Source organism: Chaetomium fimeti (assembly GCF_033439085.1).
Source record: "Chaetomium fimeti strain CBS 168.71 chromosome Unknown B0H64scaffold_3, whole genome shotgun sequence".
NCBI classification, from domain to species: domain Eukaryota; kingdom Fungi; phylum Ascomycota; class Sordariomycetes; order Sordariales; family Chaetomiaceae; genus Chaetomium; species Chaetomium fimeti.
Window position 1 is genome coordinate 1,404,097 of NW_026944331.1, and position 19,747 is coordinate 1,423,843.

At 56.3% G+C, this 19,747-nt stretch overlaps 7 protein-coding genes across 7 annotated transcripts; 4 read left to right on the forward strand and 3 right to left on the reverse strand.

Annotated features, from left to right (window-relative positions):
• Nucleotides 1-128: 128 nt before the first annotated feature.
• On the forward strand, nt 129-4,817 carry B0H64DRAFT_390988 (uncharacterized protein). The gene is made up of 9 exons (XM_062803445.1): nt 129-520; nt 580-727; nt 790-1,252; nt 1,311-2,253; nt 2,319-2,968; nt 3,024-3,181; nt 3,237-3,663; nt 3,715-4,162; nt 4,220-4,817. The coding sequence occupies exons 1-9, from the start codon at nt 313-315 to the stop codon at nt 4,330-4,332; spliced, it is 3,558 nt and encodes a 1,185-aa protein (XP_062660525.1). The 5' UTR covers nt 129-312; the 3' UTR covers nt 4,333-4,817.
• Nucleotides 4,818-4,909: 92 nt separating this feature from the next.
• B0H64DRAFT_423333 (Tim17/Tim22/Tim23/Pmp24 family-domain-containing protein) lies at nt 4,910-6,268 on the forward strand. Its single transcript, XM_062805604.1, has 3 exons — nt 4,910-5,303; nt 5,365-5,460; nt 5,560-6,268. Exons 1-3 carry the CDS (start codon nt 5,157-5,159, stop codon nt 5,944-5,946), a joined length of 630 nt encoding a protein of 209 aa, XP_062660526.1. The 5' UTR covers nt 4,910-5,156; the 3' UTR covers nt 5,947-6,268.
• Nucleotides 6,269-7,957, reverse strand: B0H64DRAFT_390993 (concanavalin A-like lectin/glucanase domain-containing protein). The gene is made up of 6 exons (XM_062803446.1): nt 7,600-7,957; nt 7,478-7,531; nt 7,378-7,424; nt 7,121-7,320; nt 6,531-7,015; nt 6,269-6,472 (listed from the first exon to the last, which is right to left on the reverse strand). Exons 1-6 carry the CDS (start codon nt 7,832-7,834, stop codon nt 6,375-6,377), a joined length of 1,119 nt encoding a protein of 372 aa, XP_062660527.1. The 5' UTR covers nt 7,835-7,957; the 3' UTR covers nt 6,269-6,374.
• Nucleotides 7,958-8,588: 631 nt separating this feature from the next.
• Nucleotides 8,589-10,763, reverse strand: B0H64DRAFT_473178 (SKIP/SNW domain-containing protein). The gene is made up of 5 exons (XM_062807979.1): nt 10,565-10,763; nt 9,999-10,503; nt 9,878-9,945; nt 9,760-9,817; nt 8,589-9,710 (listed from the first exon to the last, which is right to left on the reverse strand). The coding sequence occupies exons 1-5, from the start codon at nt 10,703-10,705 to the stop codon at nt 8,752-8,754; spliced, it is 1,731 nt and encodes a 576-aa protein (XP_062660528.1). The 5' UTR covers nt 10,706-10,763; the 3' UTR covers nt 8,589-8,751.
• A 160-nt stretch (nt 10,764-10,923) lies between these two features.
• On the reverse strand, nt 10,924-12,002 carry B0H64DRAFT_115837 (emp24/gp25L/p24 family/GOLD-domain-containing protein). Its single transcript, XM_062797863.1, has 3 exons — nt 11,814-12,002; nt 11,546-11,734; nt 10,924-11,480 (listed from the first exon to the last, which is right to left on the reverse strand). The coding sequence occupies exons 1-3, from the start codon at nt 11,964-11,966 to the stop codon at nt 11,190-11,192; spliced, it is 633 nt and encodes a 210-aa protein (XP_062660529.1). The 5' UTR covers nt 11,967-12,002; the 3' UTR covers nt 10,924-11,189.
• A 599-nt stretch (nt 12,003-12,601) lies between these two features.
• Nucleotides 12,602-17,146, forward strand: B0H64DRAFT_372426 (PhoD-like phosphatase-domain-containing protein; the record flags this gene model as incomplete). Its single annotated transcript, XM_062802226.1, has 12 exons — nt 12,602-12,679; nt 12,734-12,751; nt 12,807-14,404; nt 14,485-14,654; nt 15,293-15,320; nt 15,515-15,604; nt 15,672-15,689; nt 15,780-15,829; nt 15,998-16,137; nt 16,238-16,841; nt 16,911-16,982; nt 17,067-17,146. The coding sequence occupies 12 exons, from the start codon at nt 12,602-12,604 to the stop codon at nt 17,144-17,146; spliced, it is 2,946 nt and encodes a 981-aa protein (XP_062660530.1).
• A 714-nt stretch (nt 17,147-17,860) lies between these two features.
• Nucleotides 17,861-19,317, forward strand: B0H64DRAFT_115873 (uncharacterized protein). Its single transcript, XM_062797864.1, has 3 exons — nt 17,861-18,337; nt 18,418-18,940; nt 19,089-19,317. The coding sequence occupies exons 1-3, from the start codon at nt 18,088-18,090 to the stop codon at nt 19,201-19,203; spliced, it is 888 nt and encodes a 295-aa protein (XP_062660531.1). The 5' UTR covers nt 17,861-18,087; the 3' UTR covers nt 19,204-19,317.
• The last annotated feature ends 430 nt before the right edge of the window (nt 19,318-19,747 follow it).

Genomic DNA, 19,747 nt, shown 5'->3' on the forward strand with positions numbered 1-19,747 from the left:
TTACTCTCCATTATTTGCCCCTCAAAGTCGTTGCCGGTTCGCCCGACAGTGGCCCTGGCGCCCGTTCAGTGAGTGTGCAGGAGGAAGCTTTGACTTGGCCCGCCATCGACGGCTTCTGCCTTCCAAACACGGCCCCTCCACAAGATGGTGAGTTCCTTCGCTTGAGAACACCTCTTCGACCCACCACTTTCTCCACGACTTGTTTTCCTCCTCTTCCTACCCTCTACTCGTCAACAACTGCGTTCCACCCCTTCCCCATCAACCATTGGCGCCGAGACTCGCCCTTGCCATTCCCTCCCCCCGATCGCCAACATGAACGGCGCTACCCCGCCAACCGGCGCCCTCGCTAACCTTGACATCCAGGACGACAACCAGAACAACGAGGCCGCGTCGCCTAATGCCACGATGGTTGATGCACCGGAGGAGCATATCGTCGAGGCAAATGGCACCGAGGCGGAAGACGTCGCTATCATCAACCCCGACAACATGGACACTGACACCCCCCTCCTGGCAACCGACCGTGCGTCCTCCCTCCCCTCGTTTCCGCTGTCGACGGGCCCGCGCGCTAACTCGCCATAGATGAGGGCATGAAAGAGCTTGTGCTTCCACCTCTGGTAGAGGAACCTCGAACCATAGAAGACCAAGTCCACACGTGGTCCGTGGAAGGATGGCGGGCGCTTTCGAAGAAGGAGCATGGTCCCATATTCCACGCCGGTGGTTATCCATGGTACGCGATATTCCCATAACTCCTTGTCTATCTACCCGGGGGTCACTAAACCATCGACGCAGGCGGATCCTCCTCTTCCCGTTCGGTAACAATGTCCCCGACCAGTGCTCCATCTACCTTGAGCACGGCTTCGATGCGAACAACGTGCCCGACGACTGGAGCTGCTGCGTGCAGTTTGCGCTCGTGATGTGGAACAAGAACCACCCAAATATCTACTTCCAACATTCCGCCCACCACCGTTTCACGAAGGAGGAGAGCGACTGGGGGTTCACGAGGTTCCTTGAGACCCGCAAAATGTTCAACACCGTCTGGGAGAACGCAGATCGACCGCTCATCGAGAACGACTGTGCCAACATCAGTGCATACGTTCGAGTTGTCGAGGATGAGACGGGCGTGCTGTGGCACAACTTCAACAACTACGACTCGAAAAAGGAAACCGGCTACGTCGGTCTCAAGAACCAGGGTGCCACTTGCTACCTAAACTCGCTCTTGCAGTCATTATATTTCACCAACGCCTTCCGCAAGGTAACCCGCTACGTGCCAATTTAAGCATCGAGGAGCCCGGCTGGCTGACACTGGATAGGCCATTTATCGTATTCCTACGCAAGAAGAGGAAAGCATGACTAACAGCGCTTACACATTGCAAAGGCTCTTCTATCAATTGCAGACATCCGCCTCGGCCGTGGGCACCGCCGAGCTTACCAAGTCCTTTGGCTGGGAAACACGCCACATTTTCGAGCAGCAGGACGTGCAGGAGCTCTCCCGGAAGCTCATGGAGCGCATGGAAGAGAAGATGAAGGGCACCGAGTTCGAGAAGGCGCTACCGCAAATGTTCAGCGGCAAGATCAAGACATACATCTCTTGCATCAATGTCCCGTACGAGTCGAGCCGGATCGAGGATTTCTGGGACGTTCAACTCAACGTGAGCGGGAATGAGAACCTGCTGGATAGCTTTCAGGACTACATCCAGGTGGAAAAGCTCGACGGGGAGAACCAGTACTTCGCCGGCGACCAATACAAGCTCCAGGATGCCGACAAAGGCGTCATCTTTCAGGGCTTCCCCGACGTCTTGCATCTGCAGCTGAAGCGCTTCGAGTACGACATCCAACGCGATGCCATGATGAAGATCAACGACCGCTACGAGTTCCCCGAGGAATTTGATGCCTCGCTGTACCTGGACAAGGAGGCGGACAAGTCGGAGTCTTGGGAGTACCAGCTACACGGCGTTCTGGTTCACAGCGGCGATCTCAACGCCGGCCATTACTACGCCTTCCTCAAGCCGGACAAGGAGGGCTGGTGGTACAAGTACGACGACGACAAAGTCACCAAAGCCACCAAGCGGGAAGTACTAGAGGAGAATTTTGGCGGCCCGTTTAAGTTGCCTAGCGGCCAAGTACGGCCTCTCAGTAACAAGAAGGGCCCGGCGATGAGGCCTAACAGCGCATACATGTTGGTATACATCCGCAAATCCAGGCTCGACAAGGTACTCTGCCCTGTCGCAGCAGAGGATACTCCAGAGCATCTCCGTAAGTTGAATTCTCTCATAAATGACCGATCGGTACTCGTTGGATGCTGACCTTGATTTGTTTAGATCGGCGATTCGAGGAAGAATTCGTCGCCCGGGAGGCGCGACGTAAGGAGAGGGAAGAACAGCATCTCTACCTCGGCGTGAAGGCCATCACGGAAGCGACGTTCCAACAACACGGCAATACGGACCTTGCCAACTTCGACGCGACACCAGACGAGGACTCGGCCGCACCCAGGCTCTACCGTCTCCTCCGCACAGCGACCATGCAAGACCTGGTCGACCAGATTGCGGCGGAGATTGAGCAAGACCCGAAACGTGTGAGGCTTTGGATCATGGTCAATCGTCAAAATAAGACGATCCGCCCAGATCAACCTGTGATGGACCTTCGCCCGACCGTTGAGGAAACATACAACAGAGCCGCGGCACATAGGGACCAAGCGCTACGCGTATGGGTTGAAGTGGCCGAGGAAGTCAACGCCGACGGCGCCGCTGTCTGGCCGACATACGGCCCCGGACTTGCGAACGGGGTTGTCGTTAAGAATGACCTCATCCTGCTCTTCCTCAAATGGTTCGATGCCGAGGCTCAAGCGCTAAAAGGAGTCGGCCATGTGTACATCAGCAAGGAGAAGAAGGTGGAGGAGCTCATTCCCACCATCATGAAGAAGATGGGCTGGGAAAAGCTGCCGAGCGACGAGCGGATCCAACTCTGGGAGGTGAAGATAATGATCCATAAATTTACCGCAGAAGGCGAGAAGCTAACCTTGGTAGGAAATCAAACCTAACATGATTGAGGGCCTCAAAGGGAAGCAGTCCCTCAAGGCGGCGGAGCTCCAGGACGGCGATATCGTCTGCTTCCAACGGGTCCACGATCGGAAATCGAAACTGGGCCTCACCGAGAAGAGCGACAAGCAGCCGTCCGAGGAAGCGTAAGTTGGAAAAGCATTTGACCCAGGTGGGCACGCGCAACTGATGGCTCAATAGGAAATCGCTGGACCGGTGTGAGGACGCTCGTGAATACTACGATTTCCTCCTTAACAAGCGAACCGTCATGTTCCGCGCGCATCCTCAGAAATGCGACCCCGACGCGTACCCGCCGTTTGAGATGGTCCTAAACTCGAAAATGAGCTACGACAAGCTGTCGGAACAAGTAGGCGAGAAATTGGGGGTGGAAGCAACGCACCTTCGATTCTACACGGTCAATGCCAGCTCGAACAACCCGAGAGCGGCGGTTAAGCGAGGCCAAAATCAGACGCTCCAAAACATTCTTGTCCCCGCAGGCTACGGACAACTGAACATGAACCAGCGGAACGACGCCCTGTTTTTCGAGGTGCTCGACATGAGTCTTGCCGAGCTGGACACCAAGAAGAACATCAAGCTCACGCTGCTCAGCGAGGGTATCACAAAAGAGGTGAGTGACGGAGATAAGCCGACGATAGGGTCTAGCTAACTTGGATCGTAGGAGCAGTTTGATATTCTTGTGCCCAAGAACGGTCAGGTGGACGATCTCATCGACTGTTTGACTAAGAAGGCAAAGATCTCTAGCGAAGGAGAAGAAGGGAAGATACGGATTTACGAAATCAGCAACCACAAGTTCTTCCGGGAGCTCGAGCGAAGCTATCCTGTCATCAGTATTAACGACTACACGACGGTAATCGCCGAGCGGATACCTACGGAGGACGCCGAGGTTACGGACCAGTCCCAATTCATCTCGGTATTCCAGTTCCATAGCGAACCTAGCAGGGCGCATGGCATCCCGTTCCGGTTCCTCCTCAAGGAAGGCGAGGTATTTTCGGAGACGAAGAAGCGACTCGAGAAGCGCACGGGTCTCAAGGGCAAGAGCTTCGAGAAGATCAAGTTTGCTGTCGTCCGCAGGGCGCAGTTCTCACGACCGCAGTACTTGAACGACGGTGAGCACCCCCCTCTAAACCCAAACACGCAGATCAAAAACTGACTCGGCGGTGCAGATGACATCCTCTGGGACGTGGCGTCAGGCGCGGATGACTCCCTTGGCTTAGACCATCCCGACCGGACAAGGTCGGTAAGGAACGGCGCTGGGGACCTGTTTCTCAAGGGCTAGATGTTCTCAGGAGGGAGGGTATGCATTATTTTTTCTTTGGGCTGGTTGCGGCTTCCCGCGAGTGTATCCTTTGTCATGGCGCTCGGCAGCGGGTTGGTCGCTGAGCCAAAAGTGGTAGCCTTGGGGACCCAGGTATATCGTTTGTGTTGGTAGTTGTTATCTTTGATTTCTGTTTCCCATTGCTTGCGTCAGAGGCTTGCGGCGGAGATACCTCGACCTCTTTGATATGCCGAGTTTAACGTGGATGGCATGGCATGGCATGGCTTCGGGAGGAGGTGAAGGGCTGAACAAGACGGGGAAGGGGCGGGCTCTCGGCTAGCAATAGCCAGGAGAAAAGGGATGTATAATTTGGCATCGGGATCGTCATGCTGCTTGTGCGTTTTGCGGCCTTGTCCGACGTATACCCGTGTTGTCTAGATGCATGGTTGGTTGGTGTTGACGACGGAACGTTTATGACTTTCGTAATTTACACAGTATCCTTTCCCCATTTCAGTCATACAGCGTACCACGTGTAACGGACGGAAGTGACTTCTGCCAAGACCGGGCGGTGGCAACGAGCAAAACTCCATCCCTGCGCCGATAAGGAACTTTTTGTCAGGCCCCACTGACAGATAGCCTCGTCCATCGAATCCATGAACCCCCCAAACAGGACGGCGACCTTATAACTAAAGCCTAGCGTAACGACACTCCTTGTCGCCCCTATTCCATTCTCTCCATACCGGGGCGCGCATCCGAACTACGACGATATCCCGGCCGCTGCCGATCATCCATACGAGTGACAGCGGACAACCGCCGACAGAGACGAACACACACATTAAACCGTCATGAACTTCCCCGGCAGCGGTGGTTTCGGGGGGCTAGGCGGCGGCGCTGGTGCCGGTCCTGGTGTTCCTGGGATTCCGTCAGTCGGCGGGAACGCGGGGGCACCCGCGCCGCCGGGGTTTGACCCGAACGATCCTAATGTTAAATGGGTATGTTCTCCATTCCCGCGCTTGTTGTTAGGGCGGAGTTTGCTGACCATTGGCGATATAGCTGTCTAATGCGATGGAGTCGTGCTACGCGAAGACGGCTATGAGTGGCGTCGCGGGGTTTGCGCTTGGTGGGCTGTTCGGCATGTTCATGGCCTCGGTTAGTCCGCCCTCTCTCTCTCCACCCCCCTTTCTATCTCTCTCAGCCGCGCGCACATTAAAATAAGATGTTTCTAACTCGATCGCACAACCACCACAGATGGCCTACGACACGCCCTACCACACAGCCGGCTCGCCCGGCGCTCCCGGCGTCCCGGGCATCCCCGGGTCGGCGACGGCCAACGCGCTCTCGTCGATGCCGCTGCGCAAGCAGCTCGCGCACGGCTTCAAGGACATGGGCGCGCGCTCGTGGAGCACCGCCAAGAACTTTGGCGCCGTCGGCGCCCTCTTCAGCGGCATCGAGTGCGGCATCGAGGGGCTGCGCGCAAAGAACGATATCGGGAACGGTGTTGCTGCGGGCTGCTTGACGGGGGCTATTTTGGCTCGTAACGGGGGCCCGCAGGCCGCGGCTGTGGGGTGTGCCGGGTTTGCGGCGTTTAGTGCGGCTATTGATGCGTGGATGCGCATGCCTAAAGATGAGGATTAAGGGGCGTATCTTCTGGGGATGGATGTGTGTGGGGGGGTGGGTGGTCTTGTATGATATTGTTTTGTTGGTGCTCTTGCTCTGGCTGGCCTGCTGGACGGGAGGGGACGGGTCTTGGGTTGTGTTGTCCATGGCACTGGCGTTTGGGGGTTTGCTTGCATAGACCTCGGGGCAAGGGATATCCAGAGGGATGGATGTATAGATGCGATCTGACAGATATCCGGCACGGCGCGAAGAACTCCGCTTTAATTTTCTCACACTACGGGTGGAGGGTCGTTGGGGAGTGATATGTACCACTAAAATTCACGAAGAGACGGCAGGAGGGATGTTTAAGCACGAAAGTATTTGTATCAAGGATCGACTCAAGAGCCTGTATTACAATTTGTTCGGTGGGTGAATACCACAACAACGCAACAGTCAACCCTCTTCTACTACCGCGCCTCGAAAACCTGGAAATCCCCAAACTCCCAAAACGCGTTATTGAAAGCAGATGGGTTGCTGGCAACATAATCCGTGCAAGTCGAAGGACCTGTCCAGCGTCAGCAGTATCCTCAAAACCAAACAAGGATTCAGGGGCAAACACTTACACCCAGACGACTCCCACACGGCCTGGGTCAGATAGCCACACAAGTCAATATTGACCACAATACTCTGGTTCCGAAAGTGACTGCCCATATCACAATTCGTCGCCGGATAATCCGCCAGCGGCGGGCCCCAAACACTCGGATCCGGCATGCCCTCCGCCGGCAAGCTAGTCACCGCCCGGCCCCCCGCGTCCCTCGAGAACACCCACACCCGGATGCCCTCGTCACGCCACTCCAGCGCCACCACCCCGCCGCCCGCCGCGTTGAACTCGGGCCCGTACGTCGCCGGCGGGCCGGTCACCGTGCAGCCCGTGTTGAAGTTGGTGGCGTTGTGGCAGTCGCCCTGGCCGGCCGTCCCCGCCATCTGCCGCCGCACGTCGGCCATGCTGCAGCCGTCGGTCGTGTGCAGCGCCACCATGTTGCCCGTCGTGGCCTGGTTGACGGCTTCCATCAGGTCGATCTCGCCGTGGGCGGGCCAGTTGTTGGGGCTACGCACGCGGTGGTGTTAGGGGTGGGTGTGCTTGTGGAAGTGAGGGAAGGGGGAGGGTGTGCCTGTCAAGGGGAGAGAAAGGGAAAGGGAGGTGGATGCGTACTCTGTCAGCCAGAGAGCCGGCCATGTGCCGCACCCGTAGGGCGTGTGCTTGACGTCGAAGAGGAAGAGTCCTGGCCCGTACTGCGCTTTGGACTCGAGACGGACTGATAAGCGTCCTGTGGAGGCATCGGGTTCTGTGCCAGGTCCGAGCCTGGTGTCAACTCGAATGATGGAGGTAGAGGGCGTCGAGTAGGTGAGGTTCTGGGGGTGTTAGTACGCAAGAGGGGAGAGTAGGGGGTAGGCGTGGAGTCCGCGTACGTATGTCGCAGCAAAGTTTGGGTCTGCATAGTGCACAAAACCCCCGGCTGGAGATGGTTGTCAGTTGTAGAAGTATCACAATAATCAGAGGAGGCCATACCTGGGTCCCAAGTGGAAAAGTAGTCAAACTTGTCAAAGAAGGATGTGCTCGAGTCTATCAAGTCAGCCCCAACCCCTGCCCCTGAGTATCTCCCGGGGACATAACAATCAAACTTGACTTACAAGAGTCGATCAGGGTGTAGTTCAACTTGGAATAGTCGGGATAGCTCGTATTGCCGCTGTCACCGTTCCTCGTGGCCCTCACACCGACGACAGTTCCGACGACAACCACCACAATCACGACAATCACCGTAACTATGATCAGCCATATCCTCCTGGTCCAGTTTCGGGGATTCCAAGCCGACGACGACGGGTCGTCTGGCTCGTAGGATGAGACAACGAAGTCACTCCGCTTCATTTTGTGCGTGTGAGAGCTTAAGAAGGGTCGGTTAAGCAAGATGAGGAAGCCTCATGGCGATGTTCAGTGTATTATATTCGCACGGGCAGCAAGGCAAAACAGCCAACGACGACTAAACCCATTGGCGGGAGGGGAGGTCACAGCACAGGTATACTTCCGAGGCCTCTCCCTCCTTCGCACGTCCCATTCGCAGCCCACGGCCCGGGACTGGCGCCCAGCCATGCATGCATCACTGTTCTCGTATTCCAGGGGCTCCAACTCATTCACTTTTCCCTCCCCCCACGAAGGTTCGATAGGGCGGAACCAGTCTGGTAGCAACCGCCGATGCAAACCAACGACCTGCGGGGCTGCGCCACAGTCGGCCCTATCAGGCTGATGGTACCCAGACCACGCAGAAGCTGCATGCAGGAGAGGAGTTGGATGGGTATTCATACACTGGTACACCACAAACGGGCATATCATATTCTGGACCCAGTCGATGTCCTGGTGCCGAAGATGTGCACACGGCCCCTGCATATCTCTCCGACGGGAACGGCCACCAATTGCTTCCGCCAGGTGCCTGACTCGCTTGGGCAGCTTGATAAACACTAAAATTTCTCAGCTCACGGCTGTCTCGGCAATGGAACTGGGGGCCAAATGCTCTCGAGAAAGGGACCGAAACGGGTGACGCGGCCTCGGCCCACCGGGAATGCGCCCCTCCTTCTCAAGGTGAAAGCGATACGTCGAAAGCGGATCGTAAGCGGTAACTTTAGTGTGATAACATTGGCGTCCTTAAGCAATGTCAGACAAGTCGACTTGGCGGCCGTCTGGTATTATTTCTCGCTGGTATCAAGCAGCTATCACCTCCCTCTCCATTTGATTTGATATACACACACATCCATCCCAACACCACCACCTCCCCCTATCCGACCAAGCCCTCACTCCTCATCATCATCATCATCAACCCGGCTCCTCTTTGATTGCCTAGCATCCTCTTCATCCCGCAGCCCATACCCACGCTTCGACGAGGACGACGCCGCAGTGGCCTCCTGCTGCACCTCAGACAGGAATTTATCCACGTTGAACGGATCGGCCGAGTCCTTCTCAAACTGCACGGGGCCCTCCCTAGCCTCGGCCTCCTCGGTGCCCTTGAAGGTCCCCCTCCCGAGCGCCTCGCCGAACCGGCTGCCCTTCTGGATGCGCGCCATCTCCTGGTCGCCGGCGCCCTCCTCGTCGTCGTCCTCGGCGTTGGCCCGCGGCCGGTAGATGCTGCTGATGGCGTCCTGCGCGGCGAACAGCGGCTTGTCGTAGGGGTTGTCCTCGTTGAAGCCGCTGTCGAAGCCGCTCGACTGGTTGAACAGCCGCGAGTCGTACATGCCCTCCTTGGACTGCGTGGGCTTGGCGAGGCCGAGCGCGATCTTCTCCGAGATGTCGCGGTCCATCTCCCGCGCGAGCACCTGGGCCCGCCGCTCGGCGCCCATGCGCGACTGCCGTAGTTTGCGCTCCTCGTCGCGCAGTTTGTCCTTGCGCGCCGCTCGCCGCTCGTATTCTGAGTCCTCCGAGTCGGAACGTGATTCGGATCCGCTGTAGGAGCGAGAACGGGAGCGCGATCGTCGCCTGCTGCCGCCGCCCGCCTTTTCGGCTCGTGCTTGTTGGGCGAGTTGCCGGAGGTGGTCCTCCTTCTGTGCCCGCTCCTTCTCTGCTAGCCTTTGCTGCATCATGGCTCGCTGCCGGACTTCTTCTCTGGCGTGTCTGTCGGCCATGAACAGCGCTTCTGAGAATTGGGCGAACTTGTCGTTGATCTGGACATCTTGTAACCCGCGGCCGTCCGCGGCGACTCTCTTATCAAGAGGAATTGTGAAACCTTTGGAATTCTTCCACATGGACACCGGGGGTGCTAAGGGCTATTAGCATTGCTTCATTACACTGAATGTAGGTTGGCTTACGAATGCGCCACGCCTCTTGGTCTTCTGCGGTGAGTTTCCTCGGTGGAGAATGCATCACCTAGATTCAAATTAGCACTCCGACCTTTAGAAAATGCAGGACATATATGACTTGACATACCGGCGGGGGTGGTGTGGGTGGTCCTCGGGGGATCTTCTTATGTTTGAACTTCGGCGGCTCCATTGGATCTGCCACAGGTCAGCCGAGTACCGCAACCTCACTGAACCCAAACGGAACATACCCTTTTGCCTCTCGACAATCTTCATGATCCGATCTTGCTTCTTGGAATTATCCCCCATCTGCGCCGACGGCGTGTACCGCACGAACGTCGGATCCCTCCTCCCGCCAGTGTTCACGTTCTTCGGCTTCTGCGCCGCCAGCGCGCCGCTGACCAGCGCGGCCAGGGCATTCTTCGTCCGCTCGGCCGTCTCGGTCACCTCCTCCTCGCTGGGGCGCGACAGGTCGAGGTCGCCCGCCTCGGCTCGCTGCCGCAGAGGGATCAGGTCCTTGAACGACGCGTGAATGACTCGGTCGCCGCTGTGGCCCTGCCGCGCGATGGCGCCGTAGTCGACTTTCCCTTCGTCATCGACCTGCACGACCAACGCGTTCGACTTGGAGGAGCCGTCGTTTTTGCCCCATGGGTATTGCGCGACGGGGATCTCGGGGAACGCGCCGCCATCGCCAAAGTCCTCGGGCGCGCGCGGGCGCCAGCCTGATCGATTCGGGTACGGAGGTGGACCGGCTCTCTGCAAAGGGATGACGGTCAATTCACCGTTTTGTAAAATGGGAATGCTAACTTTCACTAACCTTCAAGACGATCTGTGTTTCGTCAATCTGGTCGGCGGCGACAATTCGCGGTCCCCGCTGTTGTGTCCGCTGTTCTTCATGCTCCGAGCTATGTTGGGGTTTCGGGAGAGCCCGCGCGAGGCCTGTCGCTATCGAAGTCATGGCTGCTGGCTGGTGTATGTAACAAGCTGTTGGAGTTGCAGATGACGGTTCTCAGTGGGGACCTTGTTCTAGAAAAGTTGCAGGCATCGCGGCAGTGGCTGGGCAAAGTGGAGCCGCAGGCGCGCATTGTTTGGCAGCTGTGACGGCCCGCCGTATTCGTACAGACAAGGAGACAGCTCCCTGGGTAGCCCCTGAGCTGCGCCCGAGGATCGAGACCAAACAGTTCCAGAAAGACTGCAATGCTCATGATGCTGGTCATAGACGTCTTTTTGATCTAGTGACCAGTGCCATCTACACAGTACACACGCAAACCCAATCATCACGCCAAAACAACACAACAAAGACACTACCTGACCCGTCCCTCGTTAACCATGAGCCATCCGTGATGATACATAAATTCTTCATGCAAGACATGCCCAGCTCGCAAAATTACGCCCACCCAACCAACGAGTTCCATAATATAGCATCCGAGGCAACCGCCGCTTCATACGTAGCCCTTCCGTGCGCCCTGGAAGAAGAATCGGACAATGAAGACCTGAAGAGCGCCCATGCAGATAACCAGCAGGATCTGAATCAAGCTGAAGTTGATGATCCTCGTCTCTGTGCTACGGACCGTGCTGAAGTTGCGGTTCTCGCGGGTGCGGAAGTATTTCTGGTTGCGGGTGATGGTCGACATCTGGCCCGAGATCTTGAACAGGGACTCCTCGAGCGACGAGGTCTGTTCAGGGGACGCGCCCTGCTTCGAAGGAAGGCTTACGCGAGCCTCGTTCTCGACCTAAACAATTGCCCGTCAGTACCTAGGATCACAGTCATGCCGGGAGATTCAGGGGTTGTGCCTACAGCAATCTCGAAGTCGACAAACTTCTCCGTGTAGGTGCTCATCTCGTTGTTGAAGCAGAACTTGTACTCGCCGACCTCCTTTGCGGTGAACACGAAGTCGCCTTGCCGCTCCTTCTCGCCGTCCAAGATGTATTTATCGTTCGGTCCGGTCACGCGGTAGTTGATATCGAACGAGCCACCCGATTGCACCTGTAAGAGACGTATTAGCATTGGGTTGCGCTATGGATTCCAGTAGAGATCGGTTCGGCCACCGGTTCGGCAAACGTACGGCAAAGTAGAATGCGATCTTCTCGTCCTTTTGCTGCGACGCCGTGTAGAAGCACGCCTCCTCGTTCGCGTTGAGCTTGTAGGTCAGGGCTGTCGCCGTCGCCTGGACGGCCAGCAGGGCCCAGAGGCCGTACGAGAGTAGCGGCAGCTGCATCGTGCGCAAGATTGTGGAATTGCGTCGGCGGGTCGAAGTTCGAAGCGCTCTTCAGGACAAGCTCTCGAGTCGCGGGCGTCAACCATCAAAAGCCACGGATCCAATGCTGAAAGGCCAGGCTTGGCTCTTGGCCCGGGTCCCACTGTAATTTTGGGCGGAACAACCGCGTCCCGGTCCGTCCAATTCCAGACAGGAGTGTCATGGTCGAGACGGTGTCCAAATTTTGCGAACCCTGGGCCCCTGGGCCTGGCCCAAGCTTTCCATCTTTCCCGCCTTTGTTTGGCTGGCGATTCGTTGACCGCAAGAAGCGGGAGCTGTTTCCGGCCAGTGACATCAGTGACTTTGAGCAACTGCCGGGTTGCACGAGGGTCGAGCGAGACTGATTTGCTCTCCGAAATCAGACAAACCCGACAAATTCCAGGCTACTGTTAATGAAAGCACCTTTCTTTTCTTTGATACATTGACTGCACATTAATATATACTTTCCTCTTTTCAGCGTTCCATCTGAAATCTACCCCAAATCACACCATGATCTGTTGACCGACCTCGAAGGCGGTAATCAACAATAGTCGAATTTTGATATCTACCCCGAATCTTGTCTTCTGTCGTGCCTTCACAAGGTCGAGTTTGCCATCATGGCGATAATGCAGACCAAGGTCGCAACCGCGGCCTCAATCGGGCTGCGAGCGCTGTCCTACATTTTCTTGCGATGGGTGAGTCCTGCAATCCTCTGATGATGGCATGTGAATCAAATGCTAATCCCAAAGTCTCAGGCGCTGGTGCCTGTGAGTGTACACACATAACCAAGTGGGCCGGAAGAGCTCTTGGACTGACAATTAGGAGATCGCCCCTGCCATCATATTCACCCTTTTTGCCATCTACCTCCCTGCTTTTGTTTCTAGTTACCGCAACGAGGCCAAGTACGATTTGGTTGACGAGGTAGACGTGGTCGTGACCGAAACCGCTGTGGAGGATGAGGATGTTCCCGAAAGCAACAATGACAGAACCACCAACGGCGATAGGGAGATCATTGCTGAGGATGTTACCGTCAAGGAAACTCTTTCGCTTGAGGATCGGCCAGTTAGCGCCTGGAAGACGTTGTTGAGCGGTGCACCCAACCCGCGGAGTTTGGCCCTGTCGCTCGCTACGCTCCTCATCAACGGCCTCTGCGTTGGTCTAGTCGCCGACCGTCTCTTCCGGGAACGCGCTTACAGCGCTCATGACCTGTCCTTCGTCAGACTGGGATATCTTTCCGACACCGAGGCGAAGTTGGTGATCCGGGAGCCCGATCAGACCAAAATGCCCGTCAGCGTGGAGGTACACCTCAAGGACCCGCACCCGCCGTTCGACAACCCCTTGTGGCAGAAGGCTGGTGGCGTGAAGTGGACGAACAACGAAACGGACTACACCGCGGTTCTGTCCATTCCCCTGCGGCATTCACAGAAGCGAACCTACGAGTGGCGTACCTCGAACAACCACTCCGGCGAGTTTACCACGCCTCAGCCTGTCGGCCGCGCCGAGGAGACCAATGACGGGCCCTTCACCTTCCTGTCGACCTCCTGCATCGTACCCCGCCTCCCATACAGCCCGTTCGACCACCCCCTCTCCATTCCGGGCTTCAAGCACCTCGCCAAGGTCCTCCCCACGCTCAACGCCCAATTCATGCTCTTCCTCGGCGACTTCATCTACGCTGATGTCCCGCGCTACTGGGACAAATCGGCCTCCTACTACCGCGAGAAGTACCGCCAAATCTACGCCTCCCCGGACTGGCCCGCGGTCGGCCAGAACCTCAGCTGGATCCACGTGATCGACGACCACGAGATCGCCAACGACTGGTCCGCCAACTCGACGGGCGTCTACCAGTCCGCCATCGACCCCTTCCACCACTACCAAGCCGCGGCTAACCCACCCCTAGCCAAAAAGGTCGGCTCGAGCAAGCCCCGCGCGAACACAACCTATTTCGAGTTCACGCAGGGCCCCGCCAGCTTCTTCCTGCTCGACACGCGCACCTTCCGGTCGCCCAACAACCTGCCCAGCGGCGCGGCCGGCAAGACCATGCTCGGCGGCGACCAGCTGGCCGACTTCCTCTCGTGGCTGCGGCGGCCGGAGCCCAAGGGCGTCAAGTGGAAGATCGTCGCCTCGTCCGTGCCCTTCACCAAGAACTGGCCGGTAAACAAGCAGGACACCTGGGGCGGCTTCCTCGAGGAGCGCGCCCGCGTGCTCGAGGCCATGTGGGACGTCGCCGATAGCGGCGTTGGTGTTGTCGTGCTCTCCGGCGACCGCCATGAGTTTGCTGCCACCAAGTTCCCCCCGCCCGAGGATAGCTATCGGTGGAAGGAGACGGCTACCGTGTGGGAGTTTTCCGTCAGTCCGTTGAGTCAGTTCTACTCGCCGTTTGGGACGTATCGGCAGAAGGACCAGGAGGATGTCATGGTGAAGTGAGTATCCCCCTCTTCCCTGGTGATTGGGGTTGTGAGTGGAAATGTGTCGTGCTAACTGCTGCTTTTCACTTGTGTAGGTACATTCATAAGGGCAACTCCAAGTTCGGGGCCATCAGTATTGAGAACCTGGAGGGCGGCGACCAGAGCAGCCTCAAGTACCGACTGTTCATCGATGGGGAGGAGACGTGGAATACGGTTATTTTGTCTCCGCCTCCTTTGTTTGGCAAGTCTGGCGGTTCGTTTTGGGGTAAGCTGGGGTTCGGTGGGTAGAGTTTGGGCGCTTGGTTGGGTGTAAGCCGAAAAGGGATGTGGGCGGGGTGGTTAGGTAGTTGGTAGATGTCCGGATTTGGTTTAGAAGGATTATGGTTCTGGAGTTATACAAGTTTGATTTAAAATTCCAAGAAGAGTTCTTTGGCTGTATAAGGGGGTTTGTTGACGCTTTGGGTCCTGATACGTAGTTCAATGCGGCCGTGAGCTGCGGAAGTGGGAAGAGAGGTACCGAGTTGGCCATTCAGCAACTCACCACGGAAACCCTAACCCTACCATTAGCAACAGTCTTTCACCAGTCATCAGTCTCCCATTTTCTCTCTCAACCACCACCTGATCCACAGTTGGTTTACACAACGCACCTCATTCTTTCCGATCTGCCGAGGTCATTTGGAGACGGCATGGGCATACCCCGGGCCTTGGCGTGCAGTTGCAGCGCATATCTTCGGGTCTGCACCCAGTCCCTGCATGGAGGCTTGATCGCACGCAGCTTACAACTATCAAATGAGAGGGATCTTTGCGTCCGCAATAATACTCACTCACCCAGACTGGAGTGGGAATAAAGAACACCACACAAGATGAAGCTCCTTAGAGCATTACGACCGGCTTTGCGTCCAGCTTCCGCTTGGCGTGAGGCTTTGGCAAGGTCAGTAACAGTCAAACCTCGAAACTCAAGATTTTATCTTCTTGTTGTAGGGGTCAAATACGGTAAAAGCGAGGGAAACTGATGGATACGTACTTAAAAAGGCAACACCTCAGCCAGCCCGCGGTTCGGGTCACAACTTTATACCCAATGCGATACTCAACTGTCCTGAAGAGTAAACCTACCGATGGGCCTAGGGCCGTCGAGATTATGGACAAAGGGCTCATGGTGGCCAACTTACCTGCCATGTGGAAGATTCCCGAAAGTAAAGAGCGCCGCAATGTTTTGTGAGTATAATCATGTCTGGACCAATCCGCCATCCGTTGATGAATTAGGTGGTTAACACTTTTGTAGGTCATCCTTTTGGCTCCGGTGAGTTCAAAACCTGGCAATGCCGTGAAAAGCTCCTTGTGTTTCTGACAAATTGGCGGACGATTATAGAGACAACTGCCGCTGCCCTAGTTGTGTAAACCAGCAGACCATGCAGCGAAACTTTGACACCTTCAAGGTAGGTATGCGGGATTTGACAATCCCGTTTGTCTTGGTCCGCCCGTGCTTACCAGACAGCAGCTGCCGGAAGATATACATCTTGTTCATGCCACGGCGGATCCCACTAATATCCACGTAGAATGTCGGTTCCCTACGAAAGACAAACTGCGGCGTATGCTAATGACTAGTAGGGTCCGATGGCCATAAAAGCACCTATCCTTGGGAGTTCATCCGGCATTACATGTACCACAACGAGCGCACTGACTCGCTGGATCCGAGCCTTTGGGGTAATGAGGTGCACATAACCCCCCCAGCGGTCAACTACCGGTCCGTCATGGGAGAGGAACCATCTGGGCTCCCCCAGTTGACCATGAAACTCGCAAGTGGCCCTCAGCCGTACGATCTCAATCACAGTCTAACCCACCGTACAGAGAAAGGACGGCTTCTGTTTCGTTGAGGGAACTCCCTATGACAACCCGGAGCCCACGCGGGAGTTGCTCGAGCGCATAGCATTCATCCGGCAGACGCACTACGGAGGCTTCTATGACTTCAAGCCCGACCTCGCCATGGCCGACACGGCCTACACCAACCAGGCGCTGTCGCTGCACACGGACAACACGTACTTCACGGACCCGGCCGGGTTGCAGGCCTTCCACATGCTCTCCCACGAACCCGCAAAGGGCGAGAGCCATGCCACTGGGGGTGAGTCAGTGCTGCTGGACGGGTTCAACGCGGCGCGGATCCTGAAGTCGGAAAACCCGGAGGCGTACGACATCTTGCGCTCGGTCGGGCTCCCATGGCACTCGAGCGGCAACAAGGGGATCAAAATCACGACGGACCTGAAATACCCCGTCCTTGAGGAGCTCCCCAATGGGACGCTATACAGGATCCGATGGAACAACGACGATAGAGGGGTGGTCCCCTTCAGTACCATCTCCCCGGAGCGGTGGTACGGAGCTGCCCGGAAATGGCACGAAATCATGGAGAGGCCGGAGATGCAGTACTGGTTCCAGCTAAAGCCCGGCCACGTGTTGAGTGAGTACTTCCGGGAGGTTGTGATCGTTACGTTGAAGTGGTATGGCTTACTGACAGGGACAATCACAGTTTTTGACAACTGGCGTGTGCTCCATGGCCGGAGTGCGTTCAAAGGGATAAGGAGGATCTGCGGAGGATACAGTGAGTAACTACAGGACACTTAGCCTGCCCTAGCTGGGACTCCTTTTGATTCACTGCTTTGCTAACATCTAACCACCCAACCAGTCAACAGAGACGACTTTATGTCTCAGTGGGCGAATACCAACCTCAGCGAGGAAGACAACATTCATAGAGTTCTGGGGTAAGGGAGGGAAAGATGGCTGCACTCACGGCGGAGTTTCCTATCTCTGTGTGTCCCGACTCCTGAATGAGTTCCTCCGAACAAAGTCCCCACCCCCCACACCACCTACCCCGCCAACCCGCCAACCCGCCAACCCTCGACGTCGTTCCCGTGTTCCCGGCTGAAGTAAATCCCGTCTCTATGAACCGTCGTCACCTAGGTCAACCAAAGATTATCTCAATCACTTTGTTCACGGAGAATCATACCACATAGATCTTCTACCCATTCTTGGATAAATGATACCAAGACACCTCCTCCCTTCCAACCCGTCCCTCACCTCGGCTTCCCCGTTCCGAATAGCCTGCAACCTTCACCGTGACCCGGGACCCACCGCGGCCCCACTGATGTCATCACGCTGCTCAGGGGGGCAAGGGTTCGTCTCCATCCCGCCTTGGGTAACCGCGCACTTGCCCCTCCTTCGGCCAGAGATTCCGTCGGGAATGGCTCAATAGCAAGCTGGTCTCGAGCCGGTCGCGAGCCGCCCGCAAGCCGGTACCTGGCGTTTATCTGCTGTTGGGTCCCCGTGTTCTCTATGTTTTACTAAATCAGGGAAAAATACCGGCCGATCAGGGTTCCCGTCTCGACTCTCACGGCTGAGCTCGGTGTTACTCGTGAGGGAGGGGTTGTATATATAAACACATGGGACATCCCCCTTCGGCGCCTCGTTGCTTTACTCTTGTGTTACTCTGGTTATATTGTTCTATCCGACGTTGCCTTGGTGTCTGTTCCTACAAGCGAGCGACTGCTACTGAACACGTCCACCTACAATAATACCTCATCTCCTCGCATAACACCCCCCTCCCTCCTTTCGCTGCTAGCCGAGCTTTGAGACATATTCGGTCCCTTCTCCGTACTCTTATCACATCTTCACGACGCCATTGCCCCAATACATACCCTACCGTAAACATGGCCGACATGAAAGAAGGAAAGTTCGTCCACGACTCCACGGTGGCTCCCAAGTCGGACCGTGTCCTCCCCCTATTTTCCCTCAAGGGCAAGACGGCCATCGTCTCGGGTGCCAGCGCAGGCAACATCGGACTGGGAATAGCCCAAGCCCTCGCCGAAGCTGGCGCCAACGTAGCCATCTGGTACAACAGGAGGAAAGAGGAGGCCGAGACATCTGCCGCGGAAATCGAAAAGGAGTACGGCGTCAAGTGTAAGTCTTTTTAAAACCCTCGTACTTCCTTGTCCCAATTCCGCCTCGAGAGTACAACATAAACTCACTCAGATAAACAGGCCAAGCCTACCAAGTAAACGTCACCTCGTACGACGCGGTCGCCGAGGCCGTCGACACCATCGTGCGGGCCTTCAACGGCCGGCTCGACGTCTTCGTGGCCAACTCGGGCGTCGCGTGGACCAAGGGCCCCATGCTGGACGGGCCCATCGACATGTACACGGACGTGGTCAAGACCAACCTGGACGGCACCTACTTCAGCGCGCGGGCGGCGGGGCTGCACTTCCGGCGGCAGAAGCGCGAGGGGACCGACCTGGTGGGCGGCAAGCCGCTCGACCCGCCCTTCACCACGGGCAGCTTCATCGCCACCGCCAGCATGAGCGGCCACATCGTCAACGTGCCCCAGCTGCAGGCCTCGTACAACGCCAGCAAGGCGGCTGTGATCCACCTCTGCAGGAGTCTGGCGGTCGAGTGGACTGGTTTTGCCCGCGCCAACTCGGTTAGCCCGGGGTACATTGTTACGAGCATCTCGGAGTTTTGTGACGAGGATACGAAGAGGGCGTGGAAGGACAAGATCCCGATGGGGTGAGTGCTGTTTTTTGTCGCCTTTTCCATTCACTTTCTAGTTTTCTTTCTTTTTCTTCCTATTTCTCATCCTCATTTATTCTCCACATTTTTTTCTTTTATTTTCTTCTCTTTCTTTTCCCCTTCAGTTGCTGACATCTTACAATAGCCGTGAGGGTGAGGTGTCCGAGCTCAAGGGTGCATACATCTATCTGGCGTCGGATGCGTCATCGTATACTACGGGAACGGATATCAACGTTGACGGCGGATACTGCGCGCCATAAAGGAGGCGGATATGGCGGCGAATGTGGGAGGATTCGTGGGAGGATTCTTGAGTGTGTTGAGAGACAATGTGTTTCATAAGTAAGGTACCTGTATTTCGTAGATAGAAGAGTGAGGGGTGAGGGGAATGGCTGGTGACCCTAACCCTATATCGCAAGACGAAAAGGGGTCACACAAGCGCGCCCAATTGACAGAATTACCACATACACAGTACCTATACGAAGTAACGTTACGGAATTACAAAGCCATCGTCGCACGGTCTAGACTCGCTAAATCTCAGCGGATAGGAGGGAAGGGACCCTGAAGCGCCTCTTTTTCTTCCATGAAACAGGCGGGGAACCAGCAGGAACGGGCGGTACAAACAAAACAGCCCCCACCTCTCGCCTTTCCTCTCACACCACGGATCAAGTGAATCGGGTGCGGCGCTGCAGTGCGTATCTGTGCCTTTTCATTCCCATCTTTTAACTGGGTGGGATCAAGATGGTCTCGATAATTCTATTTTTAGTTTGAAGAAGTGAATCCTTGGAGGAGCACAAGAAAAGAGAG